Below are 20,412 nucleotides of genomic sequence, written 5' to 3'. Positions count from 1 at the left end.
TATCCAGCCAAATCAAACTATTCCCCGAACATGCCATATTTGCATGAACTAGCAAAGCTCCCAAGCTCTCTTACATGAATGCCCACATTTCTGTCAATAATTTGCAATGTCACCTTTTCTCTAATGCCTTCCCTGAACTCTCCATTCAGTTCAAGGCAATTACCTCCTTCTCTGTTTCACTGTAACTGTCCATAAATAATAAGTAAAATCGTTAACTTTAGTGAGCCTTGACTTTGCAAAAGGTACCATGCCAAGTGCTTTCTATGTGTCACATCATTTAATCCTTGGAGCAACTCTTTGAAATATGTACTATTATTCTGAAAATTTTACAAAAGGGAAACCAAAGTATGGAGTAAATAAATGACTTAGCCAAAGTCACACAGTTATTAACTAAAGGAAATAGGGCATAAATGCAGCCCTGGTTTACTCGAGAACACTCCTAAACCCAGTCATAAGATGTCTATACTCACCCATCACACAGCTTCCCTACTTAAATCAATAAATATTTGCTAAGTGACAACTTGCTGCCAGACATAGTGTGAGCCTTTAATGAGCATGGAGAGCAAGTTGAATAAAAAAAGAAAGCACTGTCTCTAACTGAAGAAATCATCAGTTTTAAAAGCCTACCTAACATACCATCTTTCACTACTTCACACAAGAAATAGTACTGTCAGACACAGTGCAAGACTTTACTCCATACAGAAGAGAGACCAGATCTAGTGTGAAATTATCCCCCTTAACTTGACTGGCCAGAATGCCCACTTCAGGATTAACAAGGAATTTCTCTGAGGAGTTTGAAGTCACCTAGTAATTGCTGTCATTCATGGGATTTTGTGGGATTATTTATTACAATTTACAGGCATTATCACTGTCTATAATTGTCCTCTATCTACCCTATATCTTGCACTTCACTGATTTAAGTTTATATTCCAATGACAGGCAAAAGTTATTCACCTGGCAAGTAGCTTGCATAGAACCTTCAACTTATATCTCACCTAAATTATGAAGAGTAGAATAGCTTCTAATCTACTTTCTTCCTTGTATTTTACTTCGAAACAATTTATGGGTTCTTTTCACTACTGATTTAATTCATATAGTACAATTCAACTGAGATGCTAAAAACACCTAGCAAGTGTCTTCTCTTTTATGCTCACATCATTCCTCAAATGGGAGATGGGGAAATAACCTCAAGGAATTTAAGTGATTTTCATGAAATTAATAACTATAAAGTGGCAAAAACAAAAGGTAAGCCAAGATCTCTGATTTTCTCTAATCCTTGCCAGAATCCTCATGCTCTTTATCACAACTACAATTGTCTAACAATTTAACAGATACTCTTTTATTCTAGACTCTAATATGACCATTTTAAAATTATATACTTCAATAATATAAATATTCTCCAGGTATTTTTTATTATCCAAACTGAAATCCTACTTCTTATACTTTTTGTCACTGATAACTTGCAAATAAGCACTGAAAATTATGAGATTAAAATTACCAGTCTCATTTCTATGACATACACATTAATATGTAAAGAAATGCCATAAGGGGAGTTATGCAATGATGTTTTTGCAGAAATGAAATGTGTATGAATATAAATGCAACTGTAGGTATTTCAATAAAAATTACAAGTCTTTCAGATATTCTTTCCAAATTCAAATGAAGCACCAGGTGTGCAGGATATGGCAGATGTGCCTGCTGTATACTAGCATGAGGAGGCTAGGTGGCTACAAATCAAATTTCCTGATCCCATTGAGATGGGCTTCTACAGGTGATCGGTTGTCCTCCCACTGTGAAAACTGGCTATGAATAAGAAATACTTAAGCATTTGCCCTGCCTTTCCTCTGTGAACAGTATTTTAAGCAGTTCTTCAGAGAAAGTTCTTCCAGCTAATAAATATGGAAAACACAAATTAGAAAACCACAATTTTGTATCCCTTATGGTGATACTTGAATCAGGCAATTGTATTCAATCATACAACTATCAAATAAATGTTTGATGCGAAGTTACAATGGATTTGACTAACACCACTCACATCAACTGATTAGTGGGGCAAATTAGCACAGAATCACCTATGAATAGTCTTGCCAAAAAACAAAAGAAGTTGAATATAGTCATGGTCGAGTCAATGTCCACTTACACAAAGTATTGGTACAGAAGAACAATTTAAATGATACTACAAGAAAGCAAGCAGCCATATGTTCAGAACAGGGGACACTAATCAGCTCAACAAGACCTTCTGTAAACAAATTGATGGCATTACATGTAAAGAGAAACAGAGATGGATGGAGTAAGAGTCAAAGAGGAGAGACTATCTTATACTAACAGAAAAAAAGACATAAAAATAAGATTTATAGTCCTGAGCTTTATTTTTATAAAGGCTATATTTTTGAGACAATCTTGGAAATATGATTATGAATGATGTATCAGATATTGCCAAGAAATATTATTTATCTTGCTAGGGTTGATAATGGAATAGAGGTTATATGTTTTTAAATATGCATTTTTTAGATACTAAAGTATGTAGGGATGAAATAACATAATATTTGGGGTTTGCTTTAAAGTTCTTCAGCAAAAAAGAAACAGACATGAAGTGATGCTTTGATTATTGTTGAAATTAGGAGGTGTATATGTGGGAGTTTTTATAAGCAATTCTTTTTCCATGATGTTTAAATTTTCATATTATAAACTTTAAAAAAATGACAATAATATCTAAGCAAAGACTACAAAACTGCAGCCTTAGCAAAAGGTACGACTGGTGCTCTTTCACACAAAGGCCACTGCTCTGCTGACAAAGCTGGCACCTTCCTCCAAAACCATTAATTTAAGAGGAGAAAATGAATGATTCACAGAGGCCATAAAATAAAGAGCCTTCGACCCTAAATATTACATTACTCAACATTTTTGTTTCCCTTAATTCACTCATGAAACTGTCCAGAAGTGCACAATGATTTTGAAAGTTTTTTTTTTTTTTTTTAACCAAAGAAACTTCAAGATTGGCCATAAATAGCCTGGGTTATTTAACCCTTAAAGCAACTCACAAGTCCCATACCTGCAAGTTGGAAAATGAGCTGTGTATGTCTGCAGAGGCAAGGAGAGTATACACTGCCCAATGTGCCTCAAGAAGTGGCCAAGGAGAACAATTAACAGAAAAGAATCTTCCAGAAGGCAAAAAAAGGAAACAGGAAGGACAAACAATAGGCAAGAAGGTTTTACTCAATGGCGGAACTAAGTGCTGCCAGACATATTTAATAAAAAATGTATTCTATTGTCAGAAAAAGAATCTGTTATGTCTGCACAGCAGGATATGCTATTGACCTGTGGCTGCTGTGAGTTTCCCATTTTCCCATTCTAGGAACAAAAGCTTTCAGTGGAGCTATCTTGGTCCTATTCAACAATATTTATTGAATGCATTGGGGGGCAAGTAACATATATTAATATAATACCCACAGGTGACCATTTCACAAGGAATCACATTCAGACCTCATACAATGTACTTACTGTACATGACCCAAAGATGGCAGGCTAGCTGATGAGGCTTGAGGAAGGCAGGCTGATGAGGCTTGGGGGTCTCCTTTTTAGGAGAAGGTTAGTAAATATTCATTTGCATGAAGGGCAGTTTCATCATATTAGGCAGGAACATGTGCTGATAATGCTATTGCTGTGGTTAGAATTTTAATAGGGAAACAAGGCAGCTATATTCGTCTGTTCTCATGCTGGTAGTAAAAACATACCCAAGACTGGGTAATTTACAAAGGAAAGAAGTTTATTGGACTCACAGTTCCACATGGCTGAGAAGGCCTCACAATCATGGCAGAAGGCAAATGAGGAGTTAGGTCACGTCTTACACGGTGGCAGGCAAGACAGCCTATGCAGGGGAACTCCCCTTTACAAAACCATCAGATCTCATGAGATTTATTTACTATCATGAATATAGCATGGAAAAGACATGTCTGCATGATTCAATTACCTCCCATAGAGTCCCTCTCATAACACATGGGAATGATGAGAGCTATATTTCAAGATGAGATTTGGGTGGGGACACAGCTAAACCATATCAGCATCCAAAGAGATAGAGTGTGGTGGATCCTCTTGGCCGGGTCACTCAAAATCTCTCTACCTTTTTAATTTAAAAAGACTGGAGAATTTTTAAAAACTACATTCCCATCATTAGTAATTAGAACAATGAAATTTAAATCAACAATAAAATATCACATTTCACTTTACTCTTGCAACAATTAGAAAACTGAATTTTGCAAAGTGTTGGCAAGGAAGTGGAAATGACAGAATCTTCATGTACTGCTACTAGGAATGTAGACTGCTGCTCTCATTTGTACAGCAATCTGAGAATACTTAGTCAAATGACATATAAGCATACCCAGTGTCCCAGCAATTCCCCTCCTAAAGAATTCTCACACAGGTCCACACTGGATGTGACCATGATCAGACTGAAGGCAACCTGAGTATAGATAGCAAAGAAGAGGTTAGTTCGGTAAAATACATGCTAGGAAGTAACATTCTACCCTTAGAACCAACCAATTAGCTTAGATAGGCACATGAAAATGAAGTGATCTTAAAAAGAAAGCACTAATGAGAGAGATATCATATATATAAATTAAAAACATAAGACAAAACAGAATATTCATTGTCCAAGAACACATATAAACATAAGGATTTGCGTTCAATGTATTAGACTGGTTACCTATGGGAGATAAGTGGTAGATATTAAATGGTTTAAACTTCAAAATAATTAATAATAATAATGTCATTTCACAGACCAATGATGATAGTGTGCTATGAAAATTTGTTGCTATTGTTTTGTTTTAAAAGCTATATTTTCTACACCCTCTTGTGACCTGGGTTCCATAAGCAATTCAGTTTCTACAACCAGACACTCTGGTGAACTAAGACATAAGGGGAAACAGGAAGTGAGTTGATGATCTTACTTTAACTGGCATGGATGATGGCACAGATGGTGGAGCTAGATCCTGCAGCTGCACCTGGCTTCCTGATTCTCAGCTCCCAGGTCCTTGCAGGACAGTAAGTCCCTTGGTAGTCCTATTCTAGGATGTGGTTGCAAATCATTCCTGGAAGCTCAGCCCTCCCAGTCAATCTCTGAGCAATACATTATACTTAATAAATCCTTCCCAGCTTAAACTAGCAAAAGTGAAGTTTGTTGTCTGTAACTGAGACCTCTGAAAAATAGGGGGAGTTTGAAAAATATTGCCTGTTCAAGCTTTTCCCAGATTTTTTACAAGATAAAGACTCTGAAAACTACCATAGTAGTTTGCTAGGGCTGTTATAACAAAGTACCACAAACTGGGTGGTTGCAACAAGAGAAATGTATTATCTCAAAGTTGTGAAGGCTGGGAGTCCACAATCAAGGTGTTGGCAAGGTTGGTTCCTCCTCAGAGCCATGAGGGGAAATCTGTTCCATGCTTCTCTCCTAGATTCTAGTGGATTGCTAGCAATTTTTAGCATTCTTGAAACATCATCCATATAGGAAACATCATGCCTGTAGAAACATCACTTCTACCTCTTTATGTCCACATGGTGTTCTCCCTGTGTATCTGCATGTCTGTCTCTACCCTGAGTACAAACTTCCCCTTTTGATAAGGATACTAGTCATATTAAATTAGGGCGTACCCTAATGACTGCATTTTAACTTGATTCCCTCTGTAAAGCACTGTTTCCAAAAAAGGTCATATTCTGAGGTGGTGGGGAGGCAGGGCTAGGACTTCAAAATATTTTGGGGGGACAACATAATTCAATACATAAAATATTGCATGCAATTTAACAAAAATATAACCATTAGTCTTTAGACTCTGATGATTATACTAAAACTATGGGGTAAATATTTTTTCTCCTTTTTTTTTTAGGTTAACCGAACACTGGGTATTACTGAGTTTCACAGTATGAATGCTAAATAACAAATTATAAGTATGATAAATATGGCTTGAGAGTGGCAGCTATAAAACAGACATCTTGAAAGTTTATTTCACAATGTAAACATGCTAATACAGCAAGTAAAAACTGAAGTATAATAATGGTTCTTTCATGCTTTAGAAACACATCAGTCCAGTAGAAGAAAAGTAAATGATTACACTAAGCTATAGCAACTTTCATGATGAGATTCCTAGAATATTTATTCTTGGTGCCATTTGCTAGCAGCACTAACCATTGTTAACAAGGTCTGTATCTTCTATTACATAGCAATTATCTTTCTCCCACTGTCTATGAAGCATGCTAAATCACCCATCACAGGTCCACCTGACTGAAATGAAAAGGAATATACCAAAACCATTTCAAATTCTAATTTAATCACACATATAGAATACTTGTCAAAGGTAACCAGGAGACATCTTCATTTTAATTTGACTTCAGGATTTCTTCATGGGAAATAGGCAATGTTTATAAGAAATATGGCAAAATCTGGACTTTTGAATAGATTTTGCATTTCTGCATATGGTAAAATTTCTCAGAAAAGGAGTCAGGTATAATACAGAGACCAAAAAGATTATCACTTTCAAAATACTCCATTTTTCTCTAAACAGGCCATTTTTAGCATAGGATCAATGTTAACTATATCTCATTTCTAACATAAATTGGTCACTATTCAATCACAGTTCAGAGGGCAAATGTTTTTAATAGCCAGTAGTAGCTACAGAGTCATATTGATGCTCTCCCAAAACATGCTTGTGTGTGTGTAGACACACACACAAAAACACACCATCATGCCTAAACTTTGTGGTCAGAAGTTAGTAGGAGATACAGTCAGTCTTCAGCCATGAGCTTTGGCCATCACACAGAACCTCACAACTTGTATCTTATGTATCTATTAGGCGTGCCATTCACCTAACACGTGCAATCTAAAGTCAGACAATACACATATCCTACAAATGTCATGGTCCCAGTCATGAAAGGTAGGAAATATGTTCACTACTGTTTACTACCACACCTTCAATATCTAAGAGGCTGCTTAGTTTATAATATTGGTTAATGAATGCATGAATAAATATAAACGAACTGAAGAAGAGATATGATTCAGTACCTTAAAATTAATCTAATCTGGAATTCCCTCAGTTTGATAGTTTTTATGTTTCTGATTTTTTTTTTGAAAATCGTTAAATGAAATAGAGCATGAAAAGGTGTTTCACCTCAGTAAACGTTTTATTAATAGCAATATACTTAACACATTTTTAAAAGAAATGACAGCCTGACACACTAAAGTAAGGACAAATACTCTATTTTTATTTAGCTCAGATTACTTGGCACACAATACTTATGGCACTACATGGAGATAAGGTGAAAAAGATGATCAATTTCTACCATTTTCTCCCTGAAGTACTGAAGTATAGAAAAGTAAAGAACCACAAAATAAAACAAATCTACATAGTGATGAAGGTTAAGAATATAGCCCAAGGACTTTGATTGCTAAATCTCTTTTTTACTCTAAATTAGAATCACCATTAGAAGGATTCATCCCCAAATCCACCACATAAATGATACCAATAATTCGTGACCATCACACCTGCTACCTCCCTCCACTCACCATAAAGCTGCCACTGGAGCAACTTTTCTTATCAAAAGCAAAAGTCACTTTGGAATCATATGTATGAATCCTTACAAGGAGACCTGCTAGGTGCAGACTTACCAACCAGAATAAAAGAGATCAGAATATTGGAGAATTATTTCTGAATGTCTGCCAGCATCTGCCTCAGATTTCTCTGGTTTCTTCAAATACCTGGACTTTGAGCAACTAGAAAACTTATATTGAAGATATGCCAGAGTGGTTTCAATTAGAGCTGATTGAGTTGACAGCTAACATAGTTTTCTTAAAATTGTGAAGATACGTATTTGAATCCAAAATCTAGCCTGAAATTTTGGCCAAATGCCTAGACTCTGGGCAGTATTTGAGCCCACCTGGCTCTGTGACAATTTGTTGTTGTGCATAAAACTGTTGAAACTGCAAACTAAAAGCCCTCATCAGAAATATAAATAAAGATTATGATTAAGAAGTGCTTTGCGCCAGAGTTTGAGACAATTTCCATTGACTACAAGTATTATTTTTAATTGTGTCATAATTAGCCAGTGACCAGCACTAGACGTGGAAGAGTACATTTTTCCACCTAATCAATGAAAAACCAACTAGAATAGACTTATTTTAATAATACATTACAATTTATTTTATACTTAGTAGATCAATAATTTTAAAAAATAAGAACTCAATGGTAACAGGACATTTTCAGGGCAGCTTTTAGATAGGAGTTGCTTCCAACTTCCTTAAAAAAAAAAAAGAGAGAGAAGAAATCTGGTACTGAGAATTATTGTAAAGAAATGGGATTGCCTATGCATTATTCTGAGGACCTGAAATTAATAAACAGCAAAAGCTAACATGTATTGAGCTTTTAATTTGTCCCTGATACCATTTGTGCCTGATACCATTCTAACTGTGGATTGCTTTATTTGATCCTCATAACAAAGCTTTAAAGTGAATATGATTGTTTCACTTTCCCTTCAGGAGGGAGCATGAAATTATTTTCCCAAGATCTTAAAGCTACAGCCAGAATTTTTCAAGGAATCTGATTTAGAAGTATTAGAACATTCATTGTGTTCAAGTATTCACCTCTTAGGAGTAGAGACCAACAGATTCTGGCATTGTCACTCCATAAACACAGTATTACTCTCCCTATTTTACTTATACCAAAAATTAGAAAACACACCCAATTATGCCAAATGATGAGAAAGAGCAATATAATATGAATCCTATTCTCAAGATTTTTGATATTGTAACTGGTGAAATCAACAAAAATAACAAAACTGAGTGGTTAAATCATTCACCATTCTGGTGATATTAAGTCAATACTACATATTTCTTTATTATATTAGTTTCTTCCATTTTATTTGCTTTTTTCCCCTATAAAAGCAGAGTTTAATGAGAGACTGGTTACAATATGGTAGAAATAAAATTCCAACTTAATTTTTGAACATACATTTAACTAAGTTTAATGTTGAATAAGCACAGAACTAGTAAGTGTCCAATTAGGAATCATGAAGCTGTCTGTTGTTCTTACCAGCAAAGTTGGTTTATTTTTATTAACTACTTTGACACGACGTTAAGAAACATAAGTAAAACTGATATTGTAATATTGATTATGAAACAGTAATACCTGTTAAGTATATTTTAAGATGCCTTTTAAAAAATGAATCAAGATTGTAAGATAGAATTAACTGGATCCTTACTTTTACAGATACCTTATCAGTATTATCAGATACTTCCTATATTTAATTTCTATAATAAAGCCTACGTCAGGAGGCAATATTCTCTTTGTATCTAAGATTTTTTTAAAGCAAGTACTTAACACTACCTGTGGTAGTAGGTAGGCTTGGGGTATGGAACATTTGCCCAACACTCTAAATTAATGAAGTCACTTAACTTTTGATCCCTTACAACTTCTATTTCACCAATCATTTATTTTTTTTTATTTATTTATTTTTTTGACAGAGTCTCACTCTGTTGCCCAGGCTAGAGTGCAATGGTGGGATCTCAGCTCACTGCAACCTCTGCCTCCCGGGTTCAAGCAATTCTCCTGCCTCAGCCTCCCAAGTAGCTTGGATTACAGGTGCCTGCCACCACGCCCAGCTAATTTTTTGTATTTTTAGTAGCCACGTTGGCCAGGCTGGTCTCAAACTCTTGACCTCAGGTGATCCACCCACCTCGGCCTCCCAAAGTGCTCGGATTACAGGCGTGAGCCACCGCACCCAGCTTCCACCAATAATTTAAATATAAAGAAGTGTGTGTGTGCACCTGTATGTGTGTGTTTACAAATCTAACAACTTCATTTATAACATTATTTTAATCTATCCCATATTTTAGTTAACATTTTACTTATTTTCATTTCGTATAGGTGCTTATGTAACAACTTCTCATGTCATTACTCCTGCTTTTTGCCCTCTTTTTAACATACTAAATAACCTCTCTATAACATAATTCACAATTATATAAAGTTTATTGAGATCACCTTAAACACAAGGTCTCTGTCTTATTCATATTTGTATGTCTTGCCCATGCTTTAGCCTGGTAGTTGTTCAATAAATGCACTTTAAGTTGAAGTGAAACTTAACCTCAAATTTAGTAACAACCTAATGGAAATTCCAACATCTCTAGTTCATTCCTTAATTCACACTTTCATTCAGAAAAATACTTTTTAAGTTCTTAATGTGGCCTTAGCCTCTGCCCTGAGAGGCTGAGAATACCACTCTCAGGCACAGAGAGAGAAAGCTACTGTAGAAGATCAACATGCGAAAAGATCATTACATATTGTAGGAAACACAATGAGGGACATATCTTAGTGCACTGGGAAAAGACAGAGAAGTGTGAAGGACTCTACAGCAGGGGTTCACTTAGCATTACATGGCTATGATGCCAAGAGGTACCCTGAAAAGCCAATGGGTCAGGGAATAAACTTATAAATGATATAACTCAGCATAGAATACTTCATATATTTTCATTTTTTAAAAAAGCAAAATACAACTAAATTTGTATGACAATCAGACAATAATCAGAAACTGGTATCATTAATAGAAACTAATAATGAGACGTATATGGCTGATAGGCAGATGACACCTATATTTTCCATTATACTTACAAATTATAAAGCAGCTAATTTACTTGTTGGAATGACTTTGAAATCTTGTAAATAAAATTACTCTGATCTTTAGGTAAGTCCTTGCAAAACCTCTGGTGCTGTAGCCTCACACTACTAAAAGAAAAAAAAAAAAGCACTTTAAATTTAAGTCAGTTTATTGAGCCTACAGGTCTTACTGTTTTATCAAACCTATAACTTGGTTACCCTCAAAAAAGTGTTAAATGGAGTCAAATGTTTTATTTTCTTTAATTATAAAAAATATTCATGAATACAGTAGCATTAATCCATAAAATAACTCTTCCAGCAAGTAAAGACATAAAATATATATTTACTATATTTCTATGGAAATTTAACATAAATTTTAAAATTTCGAGTTCACTCATATACATTTCAGACCACACTTTTTTGCTTATAAATAGAAGTTCTAAGTACTCAGTAGACACTGAAATATATTTGCCAAATTGACTGCAGGAAGCAGGCATTATTTTTCAGTGTTTTAAGAGTAAGGGCTTTGAAATAAGAGAACTATTCAAATCCCAGCTCAGCCCTATACAAGCTCTACAAACCAGGGATGTTACTTAATGTCCTAAATCATAGTTTTCTAATCGAACTATTAGGGAACTAATGTCAAGCTCAAGGAATATTATAAGAAATAAACAAAGTAATGTATGCAAAACACTTAGCATAAAATTAGGTGATAATAAATATGATAGTAAATTTTTTAACAGATTCTGTATCTTGAAATAATCAAATTTTCTTCTGAGCTTACAAACAAAATATTCAATACCAATATTTATAAAACTGTGGCAATGTATATGTATTGTACTTTTGTTATTTAAGATGTCAATAAAAATTTTAATGTCATGGGGGAAATTTCATTAAATGTGTAAACTTATTAAATGTATAAAACCAAATAAACCAAGAAAAGACAGCATATAAACCATCTATATAATATGATCATGACTTTTTAAAAATATGTCTTTTTATCTATGTGTACACAGAAAAAAGACTGGAAGAAAATGAATCAAGATTTTAGTGGCACTTACTAGTGGTGCTGATTAAAACTGTACTTTTTTTTAACGAAAGTCCCTAAAACTACTTGTACTACTTTTATGATTTTAAAGAGTTATTTAATCTTATTTTTTGTAATGAGAATATTTGAAATGTACTTCCTTAGCAATTTAAAAAGATAGATTATCCATTAACTATATATAAAATTACGGCCGGGCATGGTGGTTCATGCCTGTAATCCCAGCACTTTGGGATGTCTAGGCAGGTGGATCACCTGAGGTCAGGAGTTCAAGACCAGCCTGTTCAACATTGTGAAACCCCATCTCTACTAAAAATACAAAAATTTGCTGGGCATGGTGGCAGGTGCCTGTAATCCCAGCTACTCGGGAGGCTGAGGCAGGAGAATTACTTGAACCTGGGAGGCGGAGGTTGCAGTGAGCCGAGTCACACCACCGCACTCTAGCCTGGGTGACAGAGCAAGACTCTGTCTCAAAAAAAATAAAAAATTTAAAAATTATTAACTATAAAAAGGCTGACTTTTAAATGACACGCAATCATTTTCACATTTTTAAACAAATTCCAGCTAATAATTTATGACAGCTAATAATTAAATACTGGTTTTATACATATTTCTCTTTTTTCCAAAGAGGTTTTTCTTCTTAACTAATGTATATAAACACACACACACACACACACACACACACACAAATTGAAAGTCCTAGCATCCTCAGCTACAAGAGAAAGAACCTCGTCAAATAAAGCTTGTAGCCACTCAGTTTTTCAGCTTCATTACCTGCATAAAGATTGACCCACACAAAGCTGAAAAGGATGGCAGGGAAAGCCAAAGCCATAGCAACACAAAAAAAGATAAGTTCAAAGACAGAACTATGCCAGATATAAAAGTTCAATGCCATTAAACAACAATCAGTGTCATAGCACAGCCTCTAAACTTTTGCACTCCAAGATTTTTGTCATTTTGTCTGCTTTATTACCAGAAGTAGCTACATTAAATCAGAATCTTGATGTTTTCAAAAGTTATCCTCTCCTTTTGCTTATTTCTCACTAATTCAAAAGTCATTCAGCCATGTGGCTGCAGAGAAAATTTTCACATTGTAATTGTAAAAATAAGTAGTAACTTGGGAGAAAAATAATCAACTTTTAAAATTGTGGTTAACAAAATTAACTTCCATAAAATGATGTTTGGTAATCAAAGAAGTATTTTTAGGCTCATAAAAGATGCAATTTTAATAGTATTCACCTAAACAAAACGATTTTTCAAGATGTTTCTTAGAAAGCTCTTAAATTCAGCAAGCATGCTACCTCAGGATTGAATAGCTGTTTGAATATTTTCAACTCAACTAGTTTTCTTCAACTCAACACAGTGAAATAAATCAGAATGAATTTAAAAGAGTGGATATAAAAATTCATTAAGACAAATTACATTTCACAGCCCAGTTCAGTAACAGCATTAATTCCTGGATCTGGCATTCTCATGTGTCAAACAAACAAAAAAAGATATACCAAATTTAAAGAATATCAAGTACAACCTAGAGAAAGGTGTACATTCACACACATACTGCTCAACCAAAACATGGGAGTTCAAAACTTGAAGCACTGTTAGAAGAGAAGAACAATACATCAGCACTACCTTTTCTGCAAACTCACTGATTATGAGAAAGAAAGAAAACATAAAAAGCTAGTTTTTATCTAAGGATAATCAACCTGTCACATTCCAAGCACGTTAACTATATTCTATATAATTCATTGCCAACATAAAATGTCTTTTTTTGTCTCCCAGATATTGCTAAAGGCAGCCACAATGACACTCACCAGACATCCCCCCAAAACAGAAAGCACAATTAATCACTGTTTTTCCCCCAAGAAAGGACAATCCATCTTCAGTATTAGAAGAATAATATAGAATTTAATAGTAACAGTGTATGTTGCAGTGTACTAAAAACACTTGATAAATAATGAGTTAAGACTGAGAAAAGATATAAGGGTTCATGTAGCCAAATGAAGCTGATATTAAAGTTTAATAGCCTGTATATAACCTTGAGCATAAAAACCCAATGACTTGGATACAAGCACTTAAGGAGATATGAATCTAGCTCAATATTTATCGGAATATATTGCCAAAGTTTCAAGTCCTAGTGCTAAAACACTTCTTGGCCCCAAATCGAAAATGGGTTCTGTTGGAGTCAATCCAGAAAAACCAATTGGAATATGATTAGCAACCTTCAGTGACTTGGCCTGAAAAATTCAAATTCAAATTCAAGGAAATAAATTAGTTATTTAATTGGTTATTTCATAATTCTGAAAGTATAGTATGCTATCATTTAATTGCAAAATAATTTTTCCGTTAACTTTAGAATTAAATTAATTATACTTATTATAAAACAAAATTAAAATTTAATGTTGACAAGAACAATAAAAACAGTAACATGCTACTCACAATAGTAACAGCTAACATTTGTTAGGCTTTTATTATGAGTCAGGCGCTAGTCTAAGCACTACATGTATATTCTCAAATCCTATAAAACTGGTACTGTGATAACTCCTGTAATACAGGTAAGGAAACTAAGATAGAGAACAAGTAAATAATTTAACCAAGATCACACGTTTGGAAAATAGCAGTATCTGGGATTACTGAACCACTTGCCACTTTCTTCCCCTCTACTGCAGAAACTCAGGTGTGGTGGGGGCGGCGGGGGTTGGGGGGGGAATTAAAATTGATGCTCAAGTGTGTAAACTACAATAGTTTCAACTACTAAGTTCGCATGGAACCCAGATTTTAAAAGGTGTTAAAGTGACTGATACTTGTCATACACTAAATAAATGTCACACAACAAATAAATACTTGCTGAAAAAAAGGGTGTCAAAGGGGGAAATAAAAGCTATTAAGGTTATTTTCTGCATCTAAAACATAAGTGGACAAATAAGGTCATCCAGTAATTTTGCTCTTATGAATAACACTGATAATCTTTTTAAATAGAAACTTGCCAAATAAGATAAATACATTTTGTCATCAACTAAACCGAATAGGATGGAAATACAAACATTTTACAGTGTGTTTTCATTCACCAAATATTGAAATGAATCCCATTCAAAATAATGTGTAAAAATATAATGAAAGCTGTAAAAAATAAAATAAATATATGTATTCTAATATTCAAGACAAATTTTACACCCAAAATTTAAAATGACAACTCCACTGGGTTAGCTTACCACTTCAAAAGAACAATATTTAATCTGGAATTGCATATTTTCTCCCAAAACAGGTTGCCTCCTTAGATTTCTGGGATTTTTTATGAATGAATTTCAGAGGTCATTAATAATATGAGTACTCTGAAAGTAGTTATTCATAATATGAATATTTAACACTTCTGTAGCTCTAGAAGTGAAACATCCTGAATTTCAAATATCTCTCAAATTTATCTCATTAACTAAATTAGCTAAGTTTCCAGTTTCAATATACTAGGGGCACTTTTTTCCTAATGTAGAGATAACCTGTATTATCTCTTCATAATCAAAGTAATGATCATTTTCATGTCCACATCTTTCTAGAGGAATAAGAAAAACCAAAACCAAGTAAGATTTTCAAAATTTCAGAAAACTGTGCAGAACATTCACGCTTATACCTTCTCTAACAAAAAACACTAACTACGAGAAAGGCAAAAGTTCATTTTACCTCATCTTCTGAAATGCTTGGAAATCTACATTGAAATGACTTAAATGGTTTAAAATCTAAAAAGTTGTTGACAAAGGTCACAATGATAAGAAATAAAATGGTGCTAAAATACTTAATTACTCAATATATATTTAAGAGATGTCAATTTTATACAAGCAATAAAATATCTTCCCTTGGGTGGCTTTTCTGACCATTAATCTTTTTATTGTGTAACAAGTAATACTTTGATATAATTAAGACAGTTTTTTAGCTACCAATTCAGTGGACAGACACTTCATTTGCTTCTCTGTTGAAACCGTTCTCAAGAAATCCAGCATTACTTTAAAAAGCAGTCTAACTCGGAGAATCTGTGTGCTGTGGTTTGTCACCCAACCTCCAAGGTTACCAGAATATACAAACACTAAGCCAACCTTCCAGTTAAGCTTGCACCTGTGCAAGGAGAGGCTCCTTCCACTTCTCCAGTCAAAATAAAGTCCAGAAAATTGTTCAGTTCCCAATTACTGTAGTGACTGAATTACCAAAATAAATAAATTCAATGTAAGCTGGTCTATTTCCATCACAGGATTTCAAGGCTATTCTCCCTATGCTACATGCAAGTTTTAACTTGTGTCTGGCCAAAGGAAAAACCTTTGCCAAATAATGTTCCTGCTGCCATCCCAGCTGGCTTCTTGTTTGTCCAAATCGCTCTCTAGTCGTTGTCTTTTCACTTCATAAACGCCACTGAGAATTGTGCCCCCCACAGCCCCACCTCACTCCCAATCCCACTCCCAATCCCCAGGTTCAGATGATGGTATTTGGTAGGGTTCTTGAACTCCACATAGCCCGCTCCGGAAGCGCACTGCAAAACGCACCCCAGATGATTTCCCAAATCTATTCCTTCACTCTCTCATTTCAGAAAATCGCTCTATTTATTCACCCTGAGAAAGTGGACTCAACCCCCGCTTTCGCGCTGGAGAAGGAAACAATCATTCTCTCACTCTTCCCCTCCCTCCCCAACACCTTCCCTCCTTCCTCCCTTGCCGCTCCTAATCTCCAACCCTAAGAGCAGCACTCAGACATCCAAACTTTCTAATTCCTTCCACCCTCCCCTGTCCCAAACACTGGGCAATTAGACTAGAGATAACTGACGCAGGGAAATCTGGATTTCCACCTGTCAAGGAGTCCCCTTTCCCCACACCCGCTCTCATGCCCCCGCCCCCTCGGGGGTCTCTGGGGGCACCTTTATCGCTTCTCCCCTGCCCTCTAGAAAACCACCCGTAACTGGAGGCTCCCGCGCGGCAGCTGCACCAACAGCAGGTCATCCAGGCGGTGCGAGGCGATGCCTTGTTATGGCATCCTGCCCTCTGCAGGGACACCACATGAAATGACCCCCAGCAGTCCTGCAAAAGCAAAGGGGTGGAGGAGGGTCTATGCACCCGGCCCTGTGCCCCAGTCTCTCCCACCCTGTCCTCCGCAACCGAGGAGTCCCTGGCATCCTGGAGCGGGCTGGGCCGAGAAGGCAAGATCAATAAAGTTCAGCAAGCAGACAGCTGGGAGCTGGGTGCTACTGAGTTCTAGAAAGGGGGAGTAGAGACGGAAATATCCGAATAGGCGAAATGTAAATCATGTCTACTGCATAAGGGAGTCGTGCAGGGAGAGCCGCTCTCTATGAAGAGTTAACCAGCTCCTGCCCCGGACACCCCTGCGGGGCCTCCAGCGGGGCTCAAACTGGCGGCGGGTCAGCAGGGGGCGAGGGGTGCTGGGAAACGCCGGGGCCGCGAACTTACGGAAGAAAATGTATTCGGTATAGCTGCTCCAGATCTTGTCGTCGCGGTACTGGTTGACGAAGGCGGCGGTGCCCGAGGAGTTACACGCCACCATGTGGAAGCCGGCCTCGGACAGGCGATCAAAGGCCTGCTCCAAGTAGGTGAACTTGAGGTAGAAGCGGGACGTGTACTTCTCCGGCTGCCGGTCGGGGTCGCGGCTCTCGTTGAGCGTGTCCCCGAAGACCTCCTTGGCCAGCGCGATGCGCCCGCACACCATGATGCGCGCCACACGCCGGAACTTGGCGTCGGCCTGGTTGTCGCGCACGGTGGTGTAGGAGCCCCGGTAGCCCAGCGTGAGGAAGCCCGAGCGCTTGTCCGGCGCGCCGCCGCCGCTGCCACCACCGTGCGCTCCCGGGCCCGAGGGCACGGCGGCCGCCGCCCCGCGCAGCAGCAGCGCGTCGCTGCTACCCTGCGAGACGTTGTCCTCCAGGTCGCTCTGGCAGCCCTCGTCGTTGAGCGAGTTCTGCTTGGTGACCTTGGGCGACAGCAGCTTGACCAAGTCGGTGAGCTGGAAATACTCGGCCTCGCGCAGGAGCCGCTCCTTCTCGGGGAAGTGCTCAGGCAGCGCGAGCTGCTTGTCCCGCAAATAATCCAGCACGTACCTGAAAAGGAAGCCGTCCCGGTCGATGAAGAAGCGCGCCCGGCTGTCCCTGGGCAGCTCGCCCCGGCGCCGGGCGCCGCCACGGGGACTAGAGGGCGAGAACATGCTGGCCAAAGTGCTGTCCGGGACGCTGAGCAGTGTCGAGTGCTTGGTCACATAAACCTGGCCGCCTACGTTCAGCTCCACTACTTCAGGGAAGGGCGAGGGTGCGCAGGGCCCCGGGGCGGCGGCGGCCGACGCGCCGGGCGAGCTGGACGAGGAAACCATCTCGCTAATGGGCAGGATGGTGCTGCCGCCGCTGCCCGTGTCCTTCAGAGCCATAGTCCCCCCGCCGCCGGCCCAGTGACCCGACAGAGCTGCACTTTCTTGTTCCCGGAGTCCGCGCCCCAGCCCTCCGCGTGCTCCTGGGCGCTGTGCGCCCTCGGGCGGGGCGGTGCGTTCCTCCGGCCGGGGCGGCCCCGCTCAGGGTTCGGGGCAGCGGCGGCGTCGGCGGCGCCCGAGCTCCATCGAAGGAGAGACGCGCGGGAGAGGAGCTCCGCCGGTGCGGCGGCGGCGGCAATGGAGAGGCAAGAACGAGCGGCTGCTCCTTTGGGGCGAGGGCGGGGAAGTGTGAGAGAGACTTGCGAGAGGCTCTAGGGCTGCTGCTCGGCTCTCCGTGGGGAGGGCCGGAGGAGGGGCTGAAGCAAAGAAAACTCGCCGCCCCGGCAGCTTGTGAGCGCGCCGCGAGGCCGGAGCGCCGACGGTGGCGCTAACTACTCCTGGCAGCCCGGGAGGAGGCACTGACGTCAAGCCCCGGACTGGGACCCGAGCCTCAGCTGTCATTTAAAGAGATAGGCTCCCGCCGCGGCTCCCGGGCTCCGACGCTAGGGGGCGGGGCCGAGAGCCAAGCCTGCGAGAGGTGCGGCTCCCGGACCCGCGGGGACAGGCAGGCAGGGAGCTTTAAAGCAAACGCGAGAAAAAGGGACAGCGCTGTCCTTCGTTCATTTCACTCCTTCCTTGGATCTGTGCCCACCCCCTTTCCTCCCTCCTTTCCTTCTTTTCCTTCCTTCCTTGCCTCCCTCCCCAGTGAAACTAGTTTTTTGCACTTTCATTAAGGTAAGGAGTGGAGGAGCGGAGAGGGGAGAATAAGGTTTTGATTATAGCAAAGATGCCAGGCTCCTAATCTGAAATCACCACAAATGTTGGCTTGCGAGCAGTGCTTGCAAAAAGATTACGTGAGGGTGGGAAGGTGCATCTCTTGTAGTGGCTTTATGATACAGTTTAAGTGAAGGGCTAAATGCGTGTACCTCTCTTAGAATCAAATTTCACGACTGCATGCACTGCATATTCTTGAATAATTTTTAAAACTCTGAAATCTGGTTTCAGTTCACAATAATAAAGGAGTGTATGTAACGACTCTTTTCTTCCGACATTTTTACAATTTTTAGTTTTATAGTAGATGCTTAATAAATGTTTATAGAGGGAGAGAGAGAGCCCGAGAGGAAACTTTCTCGTTTTGTTCATTCTGTCTAATCCTGATCAGTCTCTTCATTAATCTCTCCATTTCCCTTTCAGCTCCATCAAGCAAGAGAAGTGGCTGATATTTTTATTAGTCTTCTAACCCCAAGAGTAAGGTCACAAATAAAAATTTTATGAATCTAAGCTCACCTTAATTTCCATGTGTACATAGTACAGGTACAGTCTGCAAAATGAGCATTACTTGTGATAAAGACTGAAAATAGGAATGCAAATGAGAAATCTTTCTTCTACCCTGGGGCATACTTTTGTGTTCAGAAACATAAAGAATCATTGATTTATGAAGTACAAAAGAGAAGAGGGTGTATTGTGGCACAAAGTGGTTTGCTTCAATTATCATAATATTACAGATGAACTTTATCCATTAGCAGTCGATATACAGATTTTAATATTTTTACAAAAGTTAAATGCCTACTAACAACTCCTTTTCTTCAAACCACCCAAAAAAGTATCGAATTTCAGATACGGTTGTAAATTAATACATTATTTTTGGAGCATTACAAATTATGTTTAAATCATTGATCCTTATAAGCTACATCCATAGACGATGTTATACCAATTTTGAAGTTGCATTACATGAAGCAGAGAGAGCCTAATGGACCAATGAAAGAACACAATATATTTGCCAAAAGACCGAGACTTAAAACGGGGGTTTCGGTATGCATTGTCATGCAGTCTTTTTACTCAAAACTGTTGTGTCCTGCCAAATTTATAAACTGATTGATCAAATTAACTAATTTAATTGATTTTAGCCTTCATTTAAAAGTCAAAACCAAGTATTAAAATAATAGAAATAATACACTATTTTCTGCCTCATTAGAAGAATAAGAAAGTATTCGGGATTTAAAGTAATCGTTCCTGGATAAATGAATTAATACATGCTTTATAACCCTCATAGATGAATAAACAATAATGCCTCAAACCACTACTAATGAAGCCCATTTATCATAAGGTAAACGTCCCCAATGATAAGTATGGTGCAGACTGTAGAATTGTAATGAAGTGGATATATAATAAATATGCATATGAATATGAAGTCGCTAATATTATCAGGTTGAAATCCATCTTTACTTTTGAATTAAATAAATTATGTCTATAAGATAAAATGGTCGAAAATTCATACTCTAAATGAATCATCTC

The 20,412-nt window shown here is 38.2% G+C and overlaps 1 protein-coding gene across 1 annotated transcript in view; it reads right to left on the bottom strand.

The window, feature by feature from the left end:
- The window catches only part of KCTD8 (potassium channel tetramerization domain containing 8), a 284,207-nt gene extending 264,131 nt beyond the window's left edge, over window positions 1-20,076 (bottom strand). The window contains exon 1 of the mRNA XM_003258637.3: window positions 17,118-20,076. Within this exon, the coding sequence (XP_003258685.1) occupies window positions 17,118-18,078 (961 nt within the window). The 5' untranslated portion in view covers window positions 18,079-20,076. The remainder of the gene's footprint in view (window positions 1-17,117) is intronic.
- Between the last annotated feature and the right edge of the window lie 336 nt (window positions 20,077-20,412).

Source organism: Nomascus leucogenys, chromosome 20 (assembly GCF_006542625.1).
Source record: "Nomascus leucogenys isolate Asia chromosome 20, Asia_NLE_v1, whole genome shotgun sequence".
NCBI classification, from domain to species: domain Eukaryota; kingdom Metazoa; phylum Chordata; class Mammalia; order Primates; family Hylobatidae; genus Nomascus; species Nomascus leucogenys.
Note: the sequence above shows the minus strand (reverse complement) of the source record. Positions and strands in the feature narration are given on the sequence as shown.